The sequence below is a fragment of the Poecilia latipinna genome, unplaced genomic scaffold (assembly GCF_001443285.1).
Source record: "Poecilia latipinna isolate Pla-1442-1.1 unplaced genomic scaffold, P_latipinna-1.0 Scaffold72, whole genome shotgun sequence".
Classification (NCBI taxonomy): domain Eukaryota; kingdom Metazoa; phylum Chordata; class Actinopteri; order Cyprinodontiformes; family Poeciliidae; genus Poecilia; species Poecilia latipinna.
Window position 1 is genome coordinate 313,030 of NW_015112688.1, and position 24,483 is coordinate 337,512.

Here is a 24,483-nt window from a genome sequence, read left to right on the forward strand (position 1 = left end):
GGGGGGGGGGGGGGGGGGGCAATTCCAGTACAATCTTTAGTGCAGCATCATGCAGAACCAGTGAAGCAACATGCATGTTCAGAGTGAACGAAGGGGACACCAGGCTCTTACTGTAGTGTTTTCTGCTCCGAGATGCTTTTTAGAACGTCACTCACTGCAAACGAAGACAATACGTGTGGTTTAAATCAGTTGTTCTCAGCTTCAGCAAACCCAAAAGCACTCTGCTACCCACAATGCTTTACGCTCACCATTGTACTGGAATTATAAAAAGGCTCAAAACACAAAGAGTAGGGTGACGGTGAGAGCGTTATAATCCGGTCCCACTTGAAGCTCACAAACTGTGGGTGGGGGGGCTAACATGGCACTCTGATGTTACAAACTGAAGCGGTAAGAAAACGAGGAGCAGAAGAAAAACCGCCCCGGTGAGGCGGAGAAACGAATCACCCAGCACCTCGCAAAGTGCAAACACACACGCTTTAATGTTGCTGTTAATGCTCTGCTCTTCCCTCCACTCCCCATCTGCACTGCACCCCTGCACATTTTCTGCAGAGGTCCTCAAAATGTAAATGAACAGACCCAGAGCTGTTACTATGACATTCCTCTGCTGTACAAATTGTTAAAGATCCTATAGGTTAGCTAAATGTGAGCTGGCCCTTTAAGTTATGTACAAAGCAACCCAACCAGCAATCATTTCACCAGTAAAATGAAATGCGGAAACAATGTCACTTTTCTTAAGCTCCAGAAAGTAACTTGATAACAACCAAAAACAGTTTGTTTAAGGTGAGATATATATATATAATATATATTTATGTCAAGGTTAAACAAAAATCTACAAAGCAAAAAAAGGCATATGTACACGATCACCCTGTCCCAGATAATTAAAAAATAAAAATGACCCAAATCACGGGCTTTAACTACTTTATACCCTACAACCCTCCCTCCTCAGCTGTGCTTCAAGCGCTGTGTCATAAAGCGCACAGGAGGTAATAAATGGTTCTGATGGCATCTGGTTGCTCTGTTAGATGAAGGCCAAGATGCAAACCAAAGCGGCCGCTGGGATGCGCAGGAATCTGAATGCGGCGGCCAGAGGCTGCAGCACCAGCGCCAGTCACGGATCTGTCGTATTTCAAGGCATGCAACAATAGTTCTGAAGCTCTTGTTCGTACCGTTTATCCCAATGTCTTCAGTGGCGGCTTGTGGCCGCATGTATTATTATTATTATTATTATTATTATTATTTGCTTGTGTGCGTATCTGTTTGATTATTGTCGCACCTCTCAGAAAGCCCGCCTTAGTTTGAATGTGTGGATTTGTTCTTTATGTGTGATGAACTGTTGTGGCAACATAATAAATCAGCAGCAGCAGCATCTACTAGTATTTTCTGACATCTTTTGAAAGACAGGATAAAAACAAAAAAATCTTAAATGTTCTGAGGGGCAGAAGAGCTGGCGACTTCCTGGTGAGCTGACGTGGGTTGGTTTTGTTTTTGTTCCTCAGTTTTTGTTCAGAAACCAGAGCAGCTGCTGCCGATGGCTCCGTTAAGCAGACGCCGTCTGGATGTTTTCCAGACCAGCTCCTGGCGGCTCCGTCCTCGCCCCGCCGCTCGCCCCCTCAGGCCTCCTGCGGGGCGGGCCTCTTCAGGTCCCTGATCTGTTTGATTAAGTAAGTCTTTTCGTCGTTGAACTGTTCGTCCTCCGTTCTATCGTTCTGGAACTTGCTGAGAAACTCGATGAGTTTGGCCTGGTTCTTCAGCAGGATGTCCAGGATGGGCTGCGTCTTGTTGGGGTTGGCCACAAACACCTGGAGGTGGACGAGGACAAACAGACGAGAGTCGATACACCCGTGTTTTTAATGTGAGAATGTAAGTTAATCGTTATATATTGTATATTACAGGCTAATGCTGAGCAATATACCTTTAAACTAACATCTAAGACTTATTTCCTTTCTTTAAAAAAAATGACAACTGCTGGAAAATATTTTCAAAAACGTCCTTATTTTTTAGTAATCTGGGAGTTAAGCTGAATTAAAAGTCTAACTAAATATAAGCTGTAAAATGTGATGGAAAAACAAAATGGTATCACTGAACCCAACTAGTGCAATTATGAAAAAAAAGAAATCTTTATGAACAGAAAATTAGATTAAATCTCTGTATTGCCCAGCCTTATTAAAGATACAGCTGAAAAAAAGTAAATATTGCATAAAAGTGAGACATTTCTTGCCAGTCATCTCAGAAAGAGAAACTCATATTATATTAAATCATCACATAAATATATCACAAGCTTCTGTTTTTTTTTTTATAGTTTTGATGGCTTAAGGTTTATAAATAGTGAAAACTCAATTTGAATACTGTGAAAAAGGTCATTTTTGGAAACTCATGATGTCAAACCCTAATCAGCTAAGTAAATCGAAACTCATGCAAAGGATTCCTGAGCCTTTAAACGGTTTCTGACTCTGGGTCAGCCGCTACACAACCACTAGAGGACCGCTGCCGTCATCCACAGCGTTCACAAGGAGGGTAAACCTCCAAAAGGTCATTCCTGAAGAAGCTGGTTGTTCACAGAGTTTTGTATCCAAGCATATTAACTGCCTTCATGCAAAAAAAGTGATTAAACAGCTGCAGCCCTTTGTCACAGTTATCAGTTATCCCAGAAATGCCCACAGTAAAACGATGAAGCATTGAGACGCAACTGAAGAAAAGTTAAATACACTGCAGAGCAGAAAAACCTGAGATTTTCCAGGTCCATAAATTGAGGGACATTTCACAAACACTACACGCTCACAAACATTCCCTACGATATAAAATCTCTAATCCGTCTTCTGTCCCTGACCAAGTATCGCTCATCTTTACCTTAAACACATGGAAAGCCTCAAACTGGATGTTGCGGCTCTTGTCCCGCAGCAGATTCATCATTAGCTTGAGATTCTCCGGCTTGCTGATGTATTTCGTCATTATGGTGAAATTGTGCCTGTCGAGAAGCAACTCCCCGAGCAACTAGACAATTTTAGAGAGACAAAGTGAAGACAAATTAAAAATGGTGAAATTCTGTTCGTTAAGCCAAACTAGAGTAATTATTCAGATTTTACAACTGAAGGTCCTCTCTTTGTGGTCAATAATGATCAATATAAATCTGTATTGTGAACTGAATGTAAGGTTATATGTTTAGTATTGACTATGATTCATTTATAGTCATAGTATTCAGATATTAAGTCAAATAAACCTCAAAGGAAATTGCTTCGGTTAAAATAGTGAGTATTGTTTTTTGTCCAACCACTAGATGGCAGACATGAGGTGATGGATGCATTCGAAGAAACCCAACGCTCTTCCTTAAATCACTCTCTAAATAGAGTTGCCTCAGTCTGAGATCTTTTTATACGTGCAACCCGGGGTTCTTACCTTGAGGGACTGCCGTTTAGTCACATAGTTTTCTGAGTGTAGTAACTTTTCGTATTCACTGAAAAACTGGAGGAGGCGGAGAGAGAAACATGGCTGTGGTTAGAGACAAGAAGGAGATCAAGCACAGACTTTCACAGCGTTTGCTCCGTCTGATATCGACACACACACAAAAAAAATCTCCCACACAATCTGACAGTTACTTTGTGTTCTCATGCTGCAAACGGTGTCCCAAATGGCTGCTTTGGACTTGTTAAGGAGGAAGTTGGTGACAAGCTGATCATCCAGACAAAGTGTTCATCTGCTGCTCTTAAAGTTCTGGGTTTCAGTGGAAAAGTGAACCTACAAAGTTCAACAAGCAGCTGCAGATTTCTTCTAGAAATCTATTATGACTAACGCTTAAATCAATTGCAACTGGTTTTGCAAAGTGTTTTCATATTTTAAACCCTTAAAACTTCCCTCTCTGCTTAGAGAGTTGTGTGTGAACTCACTCTGTCATAATGCTGCTCCAGAAACTCAGCACTCAGTAGCTTGTGTCTTGTGAGGAGGTCCTGGAAACAGAAACATATACTGTTTGTAGCAAAGGATGGAGCTACAGCTAAAGAAATCCTGCCAACATCAACATGTGAAAAGCTCAGCTTTAATAATTGGATAGCAAAAGGTAATTAATATTTTTTCACAGAATTTAACAGGGTGAAGCTAAAACTATTCACAAGTTTTGCTTTTAAAATCTTAAATGCAAAATGTTCATATTTTTGTACAGTTTTGTCTTAATTACTGCTCTGAATATGTTGTTCTTTCAGAAAATCATCTCTTTTTTTTCATCTGAATCCTCCAGTTAAAGATTAATTGATTACTAAATCAGCTAACAATTATTCCAATAACTGATTCATCACAATTAATCACTCCAGACCTAGATTGCAGTAAGGCTGACTCTTAATCTTTAATGCAGCGTAAGATATTTTGGAAAGAGGTGAAGCTGCCACAGATTTGATGCACTTTGTCCATTATAAATGGACAAAATGCATCTAAATCTGAGCCGCTCCAACAGAAAACCCATTATAAACGCCTCATTATAAAATTATCATCTGCTTTAACAAAACAGGTAAAACATCCTGCAGCAAAGGCATTTATAATAGTGACATTAATAACCTCCATTTTCATAAAATAACCTAGACACAACTATAGGACTATTAGAAGGAAGATGGGCTAATGATGCACTCAACTTCATTTCTGCTCATCACTTAAAGTCATTTGAAAATAATATTTTAGTCGTTTTACAGTGTTCTTACACCAGAGCCAGTGCTGCTCGATTCACCATCAGCTGCTTGACTTACTTTGAAAGTGGCAAATGCATCGGAGGCGATGTCGAACGTGGACATCTCCACGTATCTGAAGAAGTCGTAGAACTGCTCCGACCACAGCGTGATCTTGGCCAGCGGCTCGTGTCTGATGCATTCCCTCAGCATGATGCCGCAGTTCAGGGCGATGTCCGGAGACTCGTACCTGCAGGAAGCAGTGATTTACCGTTTAGCACAGGGGTCTGCAGCCCTCACAATGCGAAGAGACGTTTTTACCCTCCGTCAAGCTAAGAAGCCGTTTAGAGCCACAAATTTAGAATGAAATGCTCAGAACAAAGGCAATTTACAATTTCTGATAAATATCTACTATAGGAAAAGTGCTTATTATTTTTAAAAGAATTGTTTTTTATTATTTTAAAATAAAGAAAATATGGATACATTTTCTTTTATGGGATGTTGACATTTGCGGAAGATATGTCAATAAATAAAAGCACATATTTGCCAAAATAAAGACAAGAAAAAATATTTTAAAAGTAATTTTAGTGTCATTTTGCTGTGGAAATTCAATGCAATTGTTCCTTGAAATAAACTAGCATGCATTTGTTTTATATCTATTATCTATACTTAAAAACATTAGTTGGCTCTTTATCAAATTTTAAGCTCTTGTGGAAAGTCCAGAGTCACTTTGTCAGACTCCTGGTTTAACTTTATGGATGCAATTATCTGATTAGCTACAATCTTTATCATGAGGTGTTAAAAACGAAGTTTGAGGAAGAAGAGATTCCAGAGAGGAAAGTATTTTACAGCACATCAAAACATGTCTGCAGTTCATTCAGGCTGCAAAAGAGTGAGAGAGAGCAAAACCTCAGGAAACATCAAAAAGGCTGAACAACTTTAATCATTTGGAACAAATTTTAAATTATACTAAACAAGAAATAAAATAAAAGTTTTAAAAAAACATCAGCCTGGACTCTTACCCCTTCAGCAGCATGAAAAGGATGTTTTGCTGGGTACACAGGTACTCTACTGTAGGTGTTCGAGTGCCAATCTGGCGCCTCAGGATGTTGTTGAAGATCTGGGCTACATCCTTTTTACCCTGTTAGCGACAGAAACATAAAAATATCAACCACAGATGCTTGAGACAAATCATGATGAAACTCGAGCTTCAAGTTGTATTTTTGATGCTATTAGGAGTCTTATAATCATTAATAGATTCAACAATATTAGTCTGACTATTTGAGAATGTCAGTAACGGTAAGTGTAGCACTGTTGTGTCATTTTTATGCCGTTTCTGATGCAAATCATAATGTAAGTTATTGTCATTCAGCACAGGAAACTAAAGCAGCCAGAGAGGAAGAGCTAATGGACACAAAACAAAAACAACCATTTCATTCAGACCTTTTTCTTAGTTCCTCAAACCCTTTTTTTTTTGTTTCTGTGCAGCAACAACTAGAACCATTTGCATCCAGAAGAAATGCTTATTTAGACATTTTAGCCGATGTGCCAGTTTTGTCAGAACAACTTCTCTTTATTTACGGTTCCCTGTTGAAGTATTTGTACCCTTTGACCTTTGAAATTCATGATGTCTTAATCACACCAGCCTATTTTTAGAGGTGGGTTTTATGTAACAAATCGATAAATGGCTTTAAGAGATTTTTAGAACTAAAAAGCTTAAAGTGAAAGCGTGGTGTGCGCTGTATTCAGTCAATAACTGACAGAACCAGGAAAGCAAAAGCTTGATGCTGCCACCACGATATTCCACCTCATGTAGGTGTTTATCAATACAACTGTTTTAATTTTGGAGCCAATACTTGACAATATAATAATGACGTTAATGTGACTCATACGCCACTCATCTTATTTGGTCATTACGTCAATTCATTTCTCTTATCTGCAGAGCAAAAATGTTTCTGCAGGATCCCCAGCTTTTTGATTCGAAAATGTCCATCATGCGACCACAGGAAAGATGTGGGTTCACAAAGAAACATGAAAACTTTTAAATCCCTGTCCTGCTTCTGTCTTGCATAATTTGTAATCCTTGATCAGCTCTTTGTCTGAAGTAAGGAGGATGTGCCAGTGCAAAAGAGGAAATGAGCGTTCTTTCAGCACAATGACTCATAGATAAGGTGAGTCAGAGCAGCCTGAAGCAGCTGCCTGACATTTTCCAAAGCACGTATCAACACCGGCACATCGGTCATGAATAACCATATTTCTCTTCTGCAGTGTAGGAAATCATATCTCTACTCATGCAGTATCCTGCGTGTGTTAAAGAATCAGTATTGTGTGTTTTCCAGGCACACAGTGCCATTTCATAGCACAATAAAGTAACTATACTGCCTTAAGTTGTTACAAAAATGTTGTATATATCAAAAGTAACTTTGGAGTTATTCATAATTTGGAGTGCTGAAATTGGGCTTCTGTCTCTTTAAGAAGCTCCTGCTCTTTCCGACGCGCCGCCTTTAGCGTCACAACAATGCTACTCATCATGCCGTTTGCGCCATGAGAGATGCAAAGATTTCTCACAAAAATTATTCCCAATCATAGCCACAACATGGCTATGATCGGGAATAACATTATAACAAGATGTAAACTTAAAAAAAGTTGATGTTAAACAATGTTCTCCTTTAAATAATGAAGAATCATCCAAAACATTTAACATTTTCCCGTTCCTTCCCTCTCACTCAGATCGGCCTGTCAGGACAACAAATGTGGCTGGACGATTAATTGTCCCAGAAGTTATTGCGATAAACGATAATATTGTTATTTTGAGCCCCTTTTCAAGTAATGTAACAGAAATGGCATAATTAAGCAAGATCAATGAACTTTAAATTCTAATAAACATTTAACAATGGAACTGGAAGATATTTTAAATATCCAAAATAAATAAATAAAATTAATTTTGAAGTATCTGTAAATAAAATAGTTCTTCAAAAAAAAAAAAGGTCTAGTTGAGACGAAGGCACCAGACTGAAGACTTTTGTCATCCAGTTTTTGGTAGGAAGAGAAAAACATTAAGTTATGCTAATAGAAATAATTGAAATGATTTAATTTATCATGTGATTAATTGAATTTTATTGTGGCAGACCTACACAAAACTAAGCTCTCACCTCGAAGTCGATGAGCTGCAGGTCGGCGATCAGGGTGCTGAGCAGGCCGCTGTTGTAGAGCTCCTGGGCCAGCTGTGCCACCGCTTCTGTCTGCGGCTCCTTCTCGTTTGTCCCATACAGGATCTCCTTCATCGCCACCAGGCTCTTCGACACCTCCTCTGCAGCCTGAAACATCGCAAACATCCGCTCATGAAGCCGCTCCACTTAGCAGGAAACTGGACGCATTGCTGCTCTGGACTAGAACATTTTGCCAGGTTAGGATCTACAAACCATAAAAATGTTTTTAATTATCAGCAGTGCCGGCAGTGGTAACGTCTGTGAAGCATAACAAACTCCATTTCTCTTCGATTATTGATGGTGATTTCGTATCTAAACTGGGGGTTCAGCAGAGAGGAGTCAAAAAGTGTCTTTAGGACAAATTATAAATGTCTTTCAGCGGCCCAGGAAAGAGTCCCGACGTGAATCCTCTGGTCAGAGGTCTGAAAAAGGATGTTTTCCATTTAAACTGATGGAGATGTAGAAGAAATCGGCTGAAGATCAGCGTGCCAACATGACGCCATCATATTCAAGAAGCTTTGAGGCAGCGATTGCTGCTAACGGCACTTCATCAGATTGTTAAAGGCTGTGAAAACATGTAAAGTACTGTAATGTGTAGAGTTTTAGGATAAAAACTTGAATTCAACCCATTTTGAACTCAGACTGTGAAGCAACATGAGGACCTGGAAGTAATGGTTGCGGTTTGGTTCGTACCTCAGTTTTGAGGTCACGACTCAGAACAACAGCAAAAAGGAAACCAGATGCTAGGTTTCACTTTTTCACATAAAAAAATAATCAAATTTTTTAAGAAGTGAGATATAAACCATTAATACCACAAGGAAGTTCTAACATGTTGCAATAAATCTGATCCAATTTCAACCAAACACGAGACCTACAGTCATAAATCAAATAACTGATGGCGACTGAAGCAGCAGGGAAGGAGCAGAGATCTGGCAGTCTGAAAGTTGCGAGTTCAGTTCCAGCTTCCTTCCCTGCCAGATGTCGACGTGCCACTAAACACTAAGTCACCTACCAATCTACTTACAGGCAAGAGCGTCTATAAGCTGAACGAGTAAAGAACAGAAAGCAGGCCAGGAATGTTAGCTTCAGGTAGCTCTGCACCAACTTCATGCATGTTTATAAGGCGATAAATATTTTAATAGGTTCTCTGTAAATAATAGTAAAATGTTCAGCATTTACATGAGGTGAAACATCACTGGGTGATTTATTTAGTGTCCACTGGAGTTATTAAATCAAAGGTGAAACACAATCTTGTTAATTATCAGAAGCTGCTAAGCAACAAGCGATTTGACGCAATGGCTTTCTGATTGTTTTACAAACTGCTGATTAAAAACAAGCTGGTCCTGCGTGTCGTTCGCGCCTCCAAAGCCGCACGCCCGGCTTCACACTGAGCATATTTACACAGCTGCTGTTGTGAACGGATTCAGACGTTTCCCTCTAGCGTTACAAATATGCGTGAAATTAATTCCTATCTGCACTGTGACGGTTCGTATTAATACATGTGTTGTGCTAATTAGGGCTGAGACAATTAATCGGATTAATCTTCAACTAATTTAGCAATCAATTAATCATTAACTCGGGTATGTAGACTCAGCTGTTAGCGGAAAGAACAACAAAGTCAGAGCAGTAAATGAGTCAAAACTATATAAGAAATACACAAATTTTGCATTTAAGATGGAAAATCTTATTTGTCTGTAAAAATGTTCAACCCAGTCAAGAAGGAAAACTTTTCACATGTTGATTGTTTTGCTGCAGGTGATCAAGTGTACACAAAGGAATGCTGTTAATGCATTTTAGGTAATAAAATGTTCATCTTTTTTTTTATATTTGCATTTTTTATGCATTTCTAATGTAAGAAAAGGTTTAAGTAGTTCATAGAAAATCTTCAAAATGTGCCAATTTTTATTCCAATTAATCAAAATAATTGATAGAATAAGTGAGTAGAATAAAGTGATCTACTACTGCCATAAACAGAAAAATATATTTAAAGATTTGTGTCTATTGTTACTGTGATTTGATCAGAGATAATGACATTCAAATCTGATAAAGAACAACATGTTTTTATATGACTTAATCATATAAAAATCATTAACTTTAATGAGAAATTAGGTTCAGACTTTGCATTAACAACAGATGTCTAAATGTAGACAATTTGGATGGGTATCAGGGATGAAAGCTGATTGTGACGCCCCAAACTTTGATGCACGAGCACAACATTCAGGTTGTGTTGGAAACAGGTCGGACTGGAGGGATCTCCTTTACCTTCTCTGCCTTTTTATCGGAGATGTCGTGCTTCTCCAGCACGGTCATGCCGTCCTTAAGGTTCTTGACGATGTCCGCAGGTGACTTGTGGGACTTGCCAAAGGGAAAAGGCATGGCGGAGAGTTACCACGAGTGACCAGGCAGCGGACTGTCCACCTGAGGAAGGAAATGTACAAAATTATAGGAACCTTGTGTCCAGATACTGTATTTAACCTGTTGAAAAACACCATTAATATCCGATTTATGATTTAAATCAACACCTAATTCAATCAATGATTCAAGGACAAATGGAGGGAGAGGTGTATCATTTCACTTCCTGTACACATCACTTCTAAATGTGACCTTTAAATCTTTCACATGTAGAGATTAAACCTGGTGAATCACCTGGTTAAAAGATGAATAATCAGCCATGACATCATCTCAGACCTTTGTATGGGCCTGACCTCTCACTCAGAAATCTAAGCCGTCAAGCTTTTATTAATAAAACACGCCTATAAGATTTTTCCATAACGGAAAACTTTGTAGTTCTGGATCAGATGAAGGAATGGCTGATCCAACAGAATCACACGCACAAGCCCGACCCATCCAACCAACTCGTCAGGACTTTACAGTGAAATGTATATTTCAGATCACAAAAACAGTGCTTAATGAAAACAAGATGAACACATTTATTAGACCTTTAAGTCCTAAACGATCCAGCCAAATGTGCGGTACCGTAATTCTGCCAAACTTTGCGCTATGTGAAAAGTTTCAACGGTTTCGGAAAGGGGAGACGCTGCGCTTTCCAGCCAGTAGCGGGTTATTACGGTAATTTCACGCCCGCCGTAGCAGGAAGTGAAATTATCATGAGGGCCACTTTTTTAATAGACAGTAAATTGCAAAAATAACTCGCCAGATATAAAATGATGTGTTGGAGACCAACCGTTTGTTCTGCAGTCTTCCTCTAAATCTGGAGCGGTCGCCACTTTCTCCTCTGTCTGGACAGAGTCCACATTTAGAAAGCAAAGCTAGCTCCAGGAATATAATGTCTGAGTAGCAGCTAAGTGGGAGATGTATTTATAAATATGCATGTGTCATGTGTGACTAAGCTGCAATATAAAACCGTGTCTCACTAATGACCCGTGCACTTTGACATGCTAACATCTCTGCTGACCCAGACACACCTCGTCGTCAGCAGGCGGCCAAATCCGTCTTTTCCACGGGGCTAAAGCTCGTTAATGTAGTGGTCAGGCTGCGGCCCAGCCTCTCTACGCCTTCCTGCCCCACTTCAGTAACAGTGACGCAAATGAGGAGGCAACACATATGGTAGGTTCAAGACCTGCAGGTCGCCGCTTACCCTCCACAAGTCCTGATCCAAACTGTGTGCTGTAGCAAACTAAGAATCCTTGGATCCGTCAGAAGAGCTTCTCATCATAACAGCTTCAGAAAGTCAATATCAATGATCGATCAAATGATCAATCATTTCATATTTACACCATCAAATGGACCAAATCATAAAGTGATGTGAAAATGTTGGTATTTTAAGGACAAAAATGGCAATAATTCACATAAGTAACAAAAAAATAACATCAGGCAAAATCATTGTTTAATAAATCAGTTTCTTTCGATAAAAAAAAAAAAAAGGTATGAAATTTTAACTAAAACCCCAGCCGTTTGGGTCTGCTGAATGTTTGGTTAAAATATGTTTGATATTCATTCAGTGGGTAGAGAATTAAGAAATTTTACTCAAGTAAGAGCAGAGATAATTCATAATAAAATTACTCAAGTAAAAGTAAAAAGTACAGCGTAGTGAAAATACTCCTAAAATACTTTTAAAAAAAAGTTACTCAGGTGAATGTAACTGAGTAAATGTAACTAGTTACTACCAATTCTGCCCACAGCTAAGGCTGCAACTGATAATTTGGTGAGACTCTTCAGGAGGTCCATGTGATTTTATTTTGACAAAAAAGCAAAAATATGACTCAAAAGAAAAACATTTTGCACCAATTAACATTTAAAGTGGCTGACATAGTCAGAGAAATTAACACTGAGCTTGTGATTATTCTCTAAATGATTCTCATAAAATTTTAATCTACTATAAGCATTTTCTTTTTGTGGTGTCTACACTTGAACTTTACAAGAGTTGTTTTCAATAACTTTGACTTAACTATTTTATCTGCACAAATAAGAATATGCATGGATCAAATTTAGATTAGGTGGACTTGGAAAACATATGCAAACAACATTTGTGTATAGAAGAGTATAGTTTTGTAATAGTTTTGCTCTTGGCCAGAACCATAAAGAATCCTCTTGTTCTTTGGAAGACGTAGGTTGGATTAGATAATGAAAAATGAACACTGATAAATCTAAAACAAACATTACCAGCTTACAGGAGGGTGCTTCCTGGTTTTAAATTGGCTTCATCAATGATAGGGTTAAAGCTACACATAATTTTAAAAGAAAACAAATAAAAACCTATTGTAAAAAGTGCATACTGCTGAAATAAGGATTCAAAATTTGATGCTCCACCGGAAGAACGCAAACATATCAGCGTGGCACAGTCATAAGCAACTCAACCTGCAGCATGTTTCACATTAACTCAGCCCAAACTGACTCCATTCCTTGCAGAAACAAGCCGCGGTGTTGACTGAAGTGTCTACATCTTCCTGAAAGCAAATAAAGCTGTGAGAAATCCCGTAAACCTTCCACCGTGGCGCACACACCCTTCAGTCCGGGCAGGAACAGGTTCTCCACACACCACCTGACACACAGATCAATTACTCATAGCTGGCGCTCGTTAACCTCATCAGCTTATTTATAAATGTGCAGCGACGCCTTTCTCTGTTAAAACTGCAGCTACTAGCTGAAAAGACTGGTAAAAAAAAAAAGAGAGAGAGAGAAAGAGAGAGGAGACAGGGCCTCGGTAGCTGACAGTGAGCACCGCCCATCCGTGATCTCCATGCCTGCTTTGTGATGGTGTGCAGCGCTAACAAAAACGCACCTGAGTCGATTCAGTGCCGTGCACGTTAACAACACGGTTAAAACAAGGGTCGCTTGTGTCGTCTCCACTGTTGAGCTGAACTTTGCTCAGAAGCTAACGTGGCCTATAACCTTTCAATCACTGTCCAACAAACAGAGCTACTGCTGCAGCTGGGTAGCGTCCGAAAGCGTCTTAACTCGACCAGGATTGCTCGAAGCTCACAAATCTTTTATGACAGAAGTTGGGGTGACCCGTGTTAAAATGCGTCTGGGTAAAGCCTGGAAAGCTTAATTTAATGCGCAGAGCATATTAGGTTAGAAAGCTAACTTAGCCTAATGCTAACCAGGCCTGCCAGCGGCTCCTCGCTGAAACCCATGCCTGTCTTTAGAAGCAGGCCAGCTTCACGCAGCCTCGCTTTGCTCACTGTTTATTTCCTTGTTATTACTTCATAACCAAATGTAAATACACAACAAAATACCTTGTATATGACGTTGTCGACGTGTTTCCTCCAACTGTTAGGACTGCAAAAGGCAATTCAGATAATCCGTGGAAGAAAAGGGTTTTGTTTTGTTCGTCGACTCCCCTTATTTTACTGTTGATAATTGTGCGGCCCCTGTTACCTCCTGGTTCTTTCTCTGAGCCCGATTGGTAACGCTGGCGGCGCAGCAGTCGTGGCTGCTGTGACGTCTTACCGCCACCTCTGGCCGTTCGGTGGCACAGCAACAACGCAGGTTTGTTTCTGCAATAATAGTACATGACCACACGAGGGCGCCATTATCCCTTTACTAAAGCGTTACTAGAAACGTGTTTCGTTTTTAAGAGGAAAGACAATTTAGTTCTGCATATCCTGTTCAAGTAAATAACTAATGTGGATATTTGTGAATTATTTCATCTAATTATACAAGGGTTATTAAACTGCAGATGTATTACTGCCAGACAACTCAACATTGTATCAAACTTTCAAACTCCCTGAACTTTTTTACCTTTTGTTATGTTACAACCACATATTTCAATGTATTTTTGGAATATTTCAATGATTGATGAAGACTGGTTGCCACAAATTTCTATGGTGCTTCCACTACATTCAAAGTAGTATTTTTTTTCCAATAAGATTTGCTTATCCAGAGGCTTTTTCTTCTTCTTTGATTTAGTGTCTGGATTNACTCNAAATGGTTGCTATGGAAGATTAAATAATTTTTTTAAAGAATCAAAGCAACGGGTTTTGATAAGGGAATAACATAATTAAATGATGTAAAGCTCAAAAAATTGATTTTACATAATTCCACCCCTTTAAATAGAGTTTGGTGACATTCTTAAAGGTTGGGACAATGTTTTATCACCTACAGCTGCTTTAATTCTCTATAACCTTATCCCCGGAGTGTCGCTAAGTCACCATGATGCTCATTGTTCACTACCATTTGCATTTATACTGAAATTAAATTATGCTTAAGAGGACTCCATTTACTTACTACATGGCTCCCAATGGCAGTTGTCTGCACTTGATTTTTTAGGGATATTACAAAATGTACACCACAGTTTTCAGACTGTTATTCTGTGGAGAAAAAAAAAATTGAAAACCATAAAAACTTGTAAATGAGCTTTGTGGAATTCTCAAACAAAAGATTTGATTAGCTAATCTTTTTACAGAACTAGATGTGTGTACTTCAAACTGAGTAATGCAAATTCTGTGATTTCTGCATATGGTGCAGTCTTAATCCAACCTTTGCATAATAGTGTCATAAATACATACCTCTACAAGCAGAGATAGAAAGCTCTTTTCGCTGCACATTCTTTCATATTCACTCCAACATTTGACTCGAGCTGCTGTGTACGTGGGAAAAATTCCAGTGAGGAACAGGTAAGGCATCATTTAGTTTAAATTGCTGTAACTGTCAAGTTTCTATAAAGTAATTTTTGACAGATTTAAAAGGTGCAAACATGCCAGAATTAAAGTTGACATGCTTTTCATACTCTTTTAATATTAATGTATTTTTAATGATCTGCATAAAATATTCTGCTTTTTGTCATGTTTTACTATTTATGCTTTTTGAGAAACATCTTGTTGTTTTATATGTAAAACATTCTACATATAAAACAACAAGAGTTCTCTTACAGTTATGGAACAATAATTGTTCCACTTTTTTTTCAAAGGTGAAAAAACATAAACTTTTATTGTTAGGTTTTGAGTGTTTTCTCCATTCTTCATTTTACTCTCAGGTCCTCACAGTTAACTTCTGTATGCATTATGGATGGAAACGCTATTAGATACACACTTCTCCTCGGTAAGTGTAACAGCTTTGTGGATTTTGTTTGAATTTTTATTCTTAGATAAACATTAAATTTGCAATATCTTCCTGTGACGTGGTAATATGTAAAATGTTTTGCTGCTTTCTTTTTAAATACACAGCTGGATAACACACTATTAGACACAACTGATTAAAAATTCTCACTTTATAAGGTGATGTGCAGAAAATCATTTTTATCTGTGTGGAGTTCATTATTTTTGCATTCTGAGTAATTAGCAGGGATCTTTAAGTTCAAGCCTCGAGGGCCGGTGTCCTGTTACTTTTAGACGTGTCCCTGGTCCAGCACACCTGAATCAAATGGCTGAAATATGCAGCCAAGTTCTCCAAAGTAATCTGCAGTCTGATTATGCGACTCAGATGTGCTCAAGAAGAGCTACATCTAGAAGTTGCAGGACATCGCATCTCAATGCCTACACTACACTTTTATCACAGGAAGCTTTTTACTTCTTGATTTAAGTAGAACAAAATACTACTTGCAAAATTCTTGTGAATAATAGGATGTGGATCAGTTCGTGCTGTCAAATGTGCAAAGAAATGCAAATTCACATCATTTTCCACAGAACTACTACAAAAGATATTTCAGTACAATTTATAGTTTCTGCCAACATCTCATTTGCACATGAAGCGAGACTGCGGTCCGCCATGAGTAATGTCCTATATACAGATCTAATTTTTACCAGAACGTTTTCCTGTGCATGACAACAATGTGGAAATCTAAACAAAAATAAAATAAAATGAAAGTAAAAAGAAACACTAACTGTTTCCCATAATTGTGCTCTAAAGGCTATGGAAAAAAGCACTAGCAAGTTCTAGACAGCAAGAGGAGATTCATGAGTTTCCTATTATCAATAAAAGAAAGATTCATTCCTAGATCTGTCAAGAGTTATTTACCCCTAAATTTCTTCTTTTTTGCCTTTTTGCTCACCACTGTTTCATGTTTTCAACATTTAGAAATTTCAAAAAGCTAAACCAGGTGAAGCTTCTGAGAGAAAACAAAATGTTACAGTTGAAATAACAAGTAAAGCAAATTGAAGAGTAGTAGAAGAAGAAAATGAGGACCTCCAGCAGCCTAAACCTATATCAGCACAACTACAGTGACACCCCAGAATAACCTAAGGCAGCCTATAAGGAAAGTTTAAAGCCTGATCTTCAAAGTAGGGTGTCTATTTTGAGTGCTATCATTTGATGAAACTTGTGTTTATTGTTTCAGGGTTGTGTGTCCTCCCTCCATGTTTTCCACAAGTGTATCATGTTGTAAATGAAAGAAAGAGCTGGACTGAAGCCCAGAGGTACTGCAGGGAAAAATACACAGACCTGGTCACCATCAGCAGCATTGAAGACATGGCCCGGGTGAAGGACATACTCAAAGACGAAACTGATGAATTCTGGATTGGGTTGTATGGTGACGTTAATAACTGGAAGTGGTCTCTGGAAAAGGATGGATTTTATGAAAAAGGACAGGCTGATTTTAGAAAGTGGAACTCAGGGGAACCAAACAATGCTGACGATCATTTTCTGTGTGCTGATATACAACAACAAGCTGCATGGTCTGACTACTGGTGCACTTATGATAGACCGTTTGTCTGCTACAGCGGTAAGAGAACAATAGCGGCTCTGTTTCAATGTTGTTTTCAACTCTTACTGCAAATTAGGTTTGAAATAAACAGAATAAACAAAAGAGCATTAATATTTAAATGACACTAATGTTGCATGGAGCTTTTTTACATCCAAATTAAAACCTTAAGTTTCAGTGAAAATCATGTTACACCCTGAAGGGATTACATCACTACTGATCTAAAAATGCTAGAGTCCACTCTAAAGTGTTCACAGTTATATAAACAAGCCAGATACGTTGATGGATTTTGTTCTCTGAGACATGATGAATCAAAACTGGATCTTTTGGGCCCTTTGGATCAGCCTGGAGCAGAAAGAATGAAGTAAAGCTGGGGAGGCACATGTGGTAGAGGTGGAGATGGCGCCCCCTATAGAGGATTTTAGTCCTTGATGTTCGATTTCCAACCCTGGGATCTCTGCTGCACGACTTCTCCTCTCCTCCCTCTATATTCATGTCCTGCATAATTTTAGCGAATAATGGACAGAAACGCTACAGAAACGCCTCAATACAGTGAAGTGGCTCAGAGACACTCTGGGGTTACTTTGCTTCCTGTGGCACAGGAAACATGCAGAGTGTGGGCAGATAGGTGGATTCACTCAATTATCAGGAAATTCTGGGCAAAAAATGTTTCCCTGTTTTTGAGAAAGTTCAAGTTTGACCCCGAGTATATCTCAAAGTTCAGCAAGACTTGATGCTTAAAGAAACTCAGAAAGATATCACCACAGTTGTCTGACTTGAACTCTATTGAAAATTTTAGTGGGGTTTCAAAAAAGTGATTGCAGCATAAAAACACCCCCCCTCCTCCCAAAAAATATTAATTAACTGGAGACTTTTGCACTTAAAGAGCGTATTATAGTGTTTGCAGCAGCTAATAAGACCGCAAGGTCGCTCTGCTAAATACTGAAGATGGTCATCAAGTGTGATTTGTGTTTAATTTGGAGAAGCCACTTGTAATATTATATATACATATATATAAGTGATGGTCTCTTATGGGCCTTAAGAGCAGTCTTAATATATGACATATTTCATATTAGTCTCTTGTTTCTAGTTTATACTTTAGCATTAAACCTTTTGCATTTGTATTTCAGTAAATTTATGAGCACCTGTCCTATTAGCTTCATAAAATATCTTTTGTTTGTTTTATATAGGCTCAGCTCCAAAATACATCTATGTGACGACACCAATGTCTTGGGACAAAGCTCAACTTTACTGCAGGGAAAACTACACAGATCTGGCCAGTGTGAGGAACACATCCGAGAACAACGAAATCAATGTGCTTGTGGATGACTACGCATGGATTGGCTTGTACAGAGAGTCTTGGAGGTGGTCAGACGGTCAGCGCATGAAGATGACTTCATTCCGTAACTTCAATACGAGTCAATCAATAAAAGTCCAGAGCTCCTGTGTGACTACAACAAAGAGTATGTGGAATATAAGACTCTGTTCCAGCACATATCCTTTCATCTGTAACGGTGAGTCAAACATACGCTGTGTGCAACCGGCTATGAACTCTGTTGTAGTCAGACATGCCCAGTAATTCACAAAGCTTTTCTAAAGATTCTTACTTTGCCTCCTGTTTCCTGGTCTGTTCCTTTTGGTCCATACTGTAGATTTATGCCTACTTTATAAAATAAGTTTCAACTTACCATCGGCCTCCAGCTTTGTTCAAAATTAGAAAAATTTTAGGATAAATTAATTATTATCCAACCTAATTAATTACAAAAAAAGAATCTAACCACTGGTGCCAAAACTCAAAACTTTCTCTCACCTGTAAATGTCTTTATAGACATCTTCATGATTATTTTTTATTAATCCTTTAGGACCTCCTAAGAAGATGAGGGTGGTAAAGATTATGTTGTCCAAATCAGATTCCTCGTTGGACCTGGAAAAATCGCAGGATGCCGTTTTGCAGCAGGTAAATAAGGGGAAGTTCTGATTTCCAGAGGTTATGTTTTGTTGTGTAATTATTTGCTTACAGGCAGTACAAAACTTTCATGTCTTTTACTTTATATAATCTGTGCAGCTGATATGTATCATCCTATTTTAAAAATAAATGTCACGTTTGAGATGAACAGATGGCTGTTCTTTAGGACGTTTGGGGTTGAGGAGACTTTAAATCCTGTCCTCTTATTTCTTCCAGCTGAACCTCAAACTGAAGGACTATGGCTTTGAAGACGTCAAGCTGAAATGGATCAAACATTCTGATGGGAAGACGTTTCACTTGGAAAAGAAAGGAGACAAAAAGAAAAAGGGGTAACAACTAGAGGTGCACTGATTGCAGATTTCTGGCCGACCACAGATCTATTAAAACTCCTGACCTGATTCTGATTTTGGCCGATACCAATTTTTTTTTGTCTAAAATGTTGCAGAAATCAATGCAACTAAATATAAATGCATGGATGATATTTTGCTGGAATATTTATCCTTTAATCTTAATGTTCTTCGGGTGATAAAAGACTGACTTTGCAATTGATTTTATGTGTCTTTGAAAGTTCAGGTCTGAGTTTTACATCTGTTTGGGCCTCATTAGCTGTTGCTAGCTGTAATAACTGTCCTATGTGCTGGACTTTGGTTGCTCCTCCTTTAGTTTTGTTTCTGTTCAGCTGAAGAAAGTTTTGCCACATTCATGCATTAATTTACTTTAAGCATCTATTTCGTGCTTGGCAGGATTCAGAGTCACCTGATGACATCATAATGGAGAGCTTTGTAGCATATCCACAGCTATGGTAGCTAATTGTCAGCAGTTATTGACCTAAGACTCTCTGATCATTTGTTATGGAAGATAAGAGGGTCATTTCAGAGAATATGCTCAAAATTATGCTTTTCATTTAAATTATGATCCTATAAATGTTTGGATGATGATGGATTTGTGGCCACAACACTTCCTAAGGACTCTGTCCTAACTGGTCACCTGTCAGACCCTCAGCCTCCTCTTCCTGCTGGACTGTCCACACACTCTGAAGGTTATTACTTTCTTCATGCTGATTAGGTTCAGATGAATGCACGCTTTTGTCCGGCCCGGTTTCCCACGACCCGGCATTCGCCTGGCAGTCGCGTGGCTCTGATACAGGGGACCCCAGCTTTGAGGTGGGGTGAGGGGGTGAGTGAGACGAGGGGAGAGGACATCTGGCCGGTCTGACATCTGCTAGCGGCAAATGTTACCCGGAAATGTTTTTAAGCTCAGAATATGATCAAAGCAAGAAGTGAAGACACCCCTTATTCTTCCAACTGTGGATCAAGGTGGATTTCAAAGAGATCGTGACACACTACACCAATTATCATCAGTGTATTTATGTGGAATTATAGACCAACACAAAGTTGCCATAACTGTAAAGGAAAATGTTGTTTCAAATGTTTTGTACAAATAAAACTCTAAAAAGTATGAGACGTTTGCTTTCACTCCCATGAGTTCTTACTTTAAGTTTTTATTAAAGTGTTTGTCTATCAGCTTGGACGAAGGCTTCTTACCAATTCTCAAGAATGCCAGAAATTCTGATATTTAAGTCTGGACTTTGATTAGGCCATTTTAACACATAAGCAAATCTTGATCTAGGGTTAGAGTAGATGTCCTACTCAGACGTTACCCTTCACCAACATCTCCAGACTGCAGCAGGATTTCTTCCAGTATTTTTATGTTCATCTTGACATCTATTATGAGCATTTACTCTGACTCTGCAAACTGAAGATATCCTCACAGTCTGATGCTGCCACCGTCAGGTTTCACCATGGCAACGGTATGTTCAGTCTTTTTGATGAATGAAGTTTAGGTCTCATCTGAACTTAGAAAACTTTTCAAAACTGATTTGAATAATGAACTTAACACTGTTTGGGAAAGGGGAACAACTGGGATGTGTGACTGAACTGGAATAACTTTTTTTTGAGAATTTGTTGTAAATTGTTGATAAAGTGTAAAATAAATACATAAATAAAATGATTAAGACTTAGATTAAATTAAACACAGATGGTCTCAGATCATCAGGTTTAAAGTAAATTGGTTTCACTGGATTTTATTTAGGAACATCAAATAAGGGGCTAAATTGAAAATGTGCACAGTAAAAAAAAAACTGAGTTTGAGGCTATATTGTTAGAAAATCTCACCATTTCAGTCCATTTGTAGGTGATTTGTCTCTCTTGTGTGGCAGTGAGCCTTGAGGAAGTTCGTTTTGGCCTTTCCTCAGACAGAGCAGTCTAATGTTGCTCTCACTGTGAGAATGGGCCCCGGGCTCCCCAGGGTGAAACAAGGTAATTGCACCTTCTTGTTCAACACAGGGAGAAAAGGGAAACTCTGGGTTTTTTTTCTGCTGTTGTGTGGGGGGAAGGTCGTGCTTGGTTTCAGGCTGGACATCTGTTGCTGGTGAGACTTTTTTTTTTTTTTTTTTTTGGGCTCTGCCGGTCACTGAATGAAGCCAGTGACCTGTCAGACTTGACTGATGGGGACCCCGTGTGTGGGAAAATCCTGCAGGCAAAGAGTTGGGTTATTCACATGCTAATCGCGGCCTATAAATAAGAGGGTCGTGGCGCGCCGAGGACCCTAGAGACGCGCTGAGACTCAGAAGGGACAGAAGCACACCGGGTTAAACATGACTTCATCTTCTGCGGCGCACAACGCGGAGAAACCCCCCAGAGCCAAGGAGGAGAGGAAGGTATCGCTCCGTTTAACGTAGTATCGTGTTTTTATACTCATTGGTGTGCTGCTTGGCTTCATGAAATGTTGTTGTTCCAGCTGAGGAAGCCGCTCATAGAGAGGAAACGACGGGAGAGGATAAACAACTGTCTGGATCAGCTGAAAGAAACTGTGATCGGAGCCTTTAGGCTGGATGTGAGCGCAAACACGTGTCTCCCATCTGCTCTTTAAAGAAAGCAAAGCAGAGTTGTTGTTGTTTTTTTATTATTTTTGCGCGTCTTTCTTCTCCACAGCAATCCAAACTGGAAAAGGCAGACATCCTGGAGATGACGGTGAAACATTTACAGAACATCCAGAATAATAAACTGAATGGTGAGGAAGTTTAGGCTTGTTTTTGACACGTGTGGTTTCACGTTTATTGTTTTATTGTTAAAAAAAAAACATTATATTTTACTATATTTTCTGTAAAAATGTCCCACTGTGTTCGCTTGTAATAACTTAGAAAAATCTCCAAACGAAAGCAATCTGAGCTACAGCCACACTACTACTATTAGGCAGCAGAGGGCAGCATAGGCGCATTACTTATGGCCGCTTAAAGCCCCAAGCAAGAAAAAATAAATAAATATATATATATATATATATATATATATATATATATATATATATATATATATATATATATATATATGTTCTTTCTTAGTTTATTGTTTTTTTACATTTGGTACAAATAAAATAGAATAAATATAGTGTAAAATACAGGAGGAGAAAAGAAACATTCTTGAAAAAGAGTGGAATGAGGAAAAACTTTTTCACTCTCACCTTTTGATTTCATTTCTTAATAAATTATGTGTTTGCTGCCATTTACTGCTTCCTAACTATTTCTGTCTTATGAGCATTTCTACATCAATAGCAATGTACAAAAATAAATCATCATATGCAATATATAGTTATCATAGTCGTAACATACAAATATACATCATTGAGCCAATCAGACCCCCTGTTAGCAGCCATTATTGTGACCAAATATTTCTTTATCTTGATGTAAATTGATGAATATTGGTACATTGCTTGAGCTTTGTTCCCAATCGGTTCCAAACTTTAACAACACACACCTGCAGTTCTTGTGTTTCTTCTGTTATTTTCTGCAATCTTCCACATTTTACTGTCTTGTTGTCTAGATCTAAATGCTACAAAAAGTAAAGTTATAAAAATATTTAATGAATAGAGATGTTACTTGAGAGGTGTAGTACATGGATCCTCCACCAGAGGTCAGGATTCGATACAACAGGGGATTGAGGAAGGTACTAATGTTGTGTGCATAATATGAAAAACATTTTTTTTATAATTTTTTTTTTTTTTTTTATTCAGACAAGCATATTGGGGCTTTATATAAATGCGACACTGGATGCTCATTGCAGCACTAACTCCTTCTGTTTTTCTGTCTCTTTCTCATCCAGACCCAACGTCGGGCCTGGAGGCCCAGCAGAGATACAGCACAGGCTACATCCAGTGCATGCATGAGGTCCACAACATGCTCCTCACCTGCGACTGGATGGACAAGACCCTCGGCTCCCGGCTCCTCAACCACCTTCTCAAGTCCCTTCCCAGATCCAACCGAGAGCTGAGCCGCCCCACACAGAGGCAGGACGTGCCACTTTGGACCAGCCAAGGTTTCCCTCCCTCACCCCTTCGCAGGGACGCCCCGGCTGGGAGGCGACATCAGAAAGAAGATCCACCCGGTCGGGTCGCTGAGCTTCAGGAGAGGCCAGGACTCCACAGCTCACACCTGGGGATGCTGGAGATGTGGAGGCCGTGGTGAACTGGTGGATCGACGATCTTAGTTGTCCGTTTTGTTAGACCATCCTCTGTTATGTATCTTATAGATATTCAGAAGACAAAGAAGTGGGGCGGTTTTGTTCCAGTGCTTTTAGGTGTGCTATGATGACTCAGACCTTTTCTCAGTACTTCCCTAAAGAAGTGGATTTCTTGTAGCCTGCATTATAGAAGGCTCTTATTAATATTTCCTTTATTTATTGTATTAACATCTATTTATTTCTTAATATATGGCAGGATTTTGCTTCTTTGACCTTTTGTTTGGTGTTGCATAGATTTCTGTCCTCATTTCTTTACTATTTAACCTAAGCATTAATATTAATGATAATAAAGTCTTACTTACTCATTAAAAGCTTAATCGACTATTTCATTTATCTACAGTTGTTCTTGAACGATGTGTGTCGACAATAAGACTTTTGCAAAAGGACATTGCAGAAAGTCATCTTTGCTGATTACTAATGATACATTAGTTTAAACCTAAAATAAAGATGCATTATTTTATTTTAAAGTGCAGCCATTAGTTGTTTGACATAATTTTAAAAGTCAAGACCACTGACACAAATTGATTATAGTGACTCCAATCCATTTACATTTCTTTTTTCCTCTCTGGGTCACTGTTTCCAAGAATTGGCATCAAACAAGCAATTTTTCTGCCGTTACGTTAAGGTAATGGAGCAGAAAGACACTCATTACCCTGAGATCCAACATGTGTCCTTACAGGATGCAAACAGACACACTGTTTCTTGGAAAACAGAAATGTACTTTTCCTGCATCCCTTTGGTGTTAAAATTATGTTGTATGATTATGTTAATGTCAGAGGGTTGTACTAATGCTATCAGTTCACTACAGCATTAAAGAGGTTGTTCACTAAATCTAAATTTAAACTTTTACCTTTTATGTAGTTTGCACAAGTAAGTGAAATGTTTACCACTGACCAAAAAAATTGGTGATGAAGTCCATAAAAATAGGCCCCATTTAAAGTCATTTTTCAACCTTCTTGTCTTAATGTAGAGCTTAGTTACTCAAATT

The 24,483-nt window shown here is 38.7% G+C and overlaps 3 protein-coding genes across 6 annotated transcripts; 2 read left to right on the forward strand and 1 right to left on the reverse strand.

Moving 5' to 3' along the window:
- Positions 1 to 834: 834 nt before the first annotated feature.
- cab39 (calcium binding protein 39) lies at positions 835 to 13,762 on the reverse strand. Of its 4 annotated transcripts, none has more exons than XM_015016041.1 (9): positions 13,555 to 13,762; positions 10,118 to 10,273; positions 7,799 to 7,963; positions 5,669 to 5,787; positions 4,728 to 4,896; positions 3,882 to 3,941; positions 3,394 to 3,459; positions 2,848 to 2,991; positions 1,611 to 1,799 (listed from the first exon to the last, which is right to left on the reverse strand). In XM_015016041.1, the coding sequence occupies exons 2-9, from the start codon at positions 10,229 to 10,231 to the stop codon at positions 1,611 to 1,613; spliced, it is 1,026 nt and encodes a 341-aa protein (XP_014871527.1). In that variant the 5' UTR covers positions 10,232 to 10,273; positions 13,555 to 13,762. The 4 variants fall into 4 exon arrangements, with proteins under 4 accessions (XP_014871550.1, XP_014871527.1, XP_014871543.1 ...); XM_015016057.1 differs by lacking the exon at positions 13,555 to 13,762 and adding an exon at positions 12,711 to 12,809; XM_015016048.1 differs by lacking the exon at positions 13,555 to 13,762 and adding an exon at positions 11,040 to 11,301.
- Positions 13,763 to 15,256: 1,494 nt separating this feature from the next.
- Positions 15,257 to 20,362, forward strand: LOC106935351 (C-type mannose receptor 2-like). Its single transcript, XM_015015788.1, has 5 exons — positions 15,257 to 15,358; positions 16,593 to 16,976; positions 18,146 to 18,469; positions 18,818 to 18,912; positions 19,138 to 20,362. Exons 1-5 carry the CDS (start codon positions 15,322 to 15,324, stop codon positions 19,252 to 19,254), a joined length of 957 nt encoding a protein of 318 aa, XP_014871274.1. The 5' UTR covers positions 15,257 to 15,321; the 3' UTR covers positions 19,255 to 20,362.
- Positions 20,363 to 21,491: 1,129 nt separating this feature from the next.
- her8.2 (hairy-related 8.2) lies at positions 21,492 to 23,812 on the forward strand. The gene is made up of 4 exons (XM_015015797.1): positions 21,492 to 21,640; positions 21,721 to 21,816; positions 21,915 to 21,993; positions 23,079 to 23,812. The coding sequence occupies exons 1-4, from the start codon at positions 21,578 to 21,580 to the stop codon at positions 23,438 to 23,440; spliced, it is 600 nt and encodes a 199-aa protein (XP_014871283.1). The 5' UTR covers positions 21,492 to 21,577; the 3' UTR covers positions 23,441 to 23,812.
- The last annotated feature ends 671 nt before the right edge of the window (positions 23,813 to 24,483 follow it).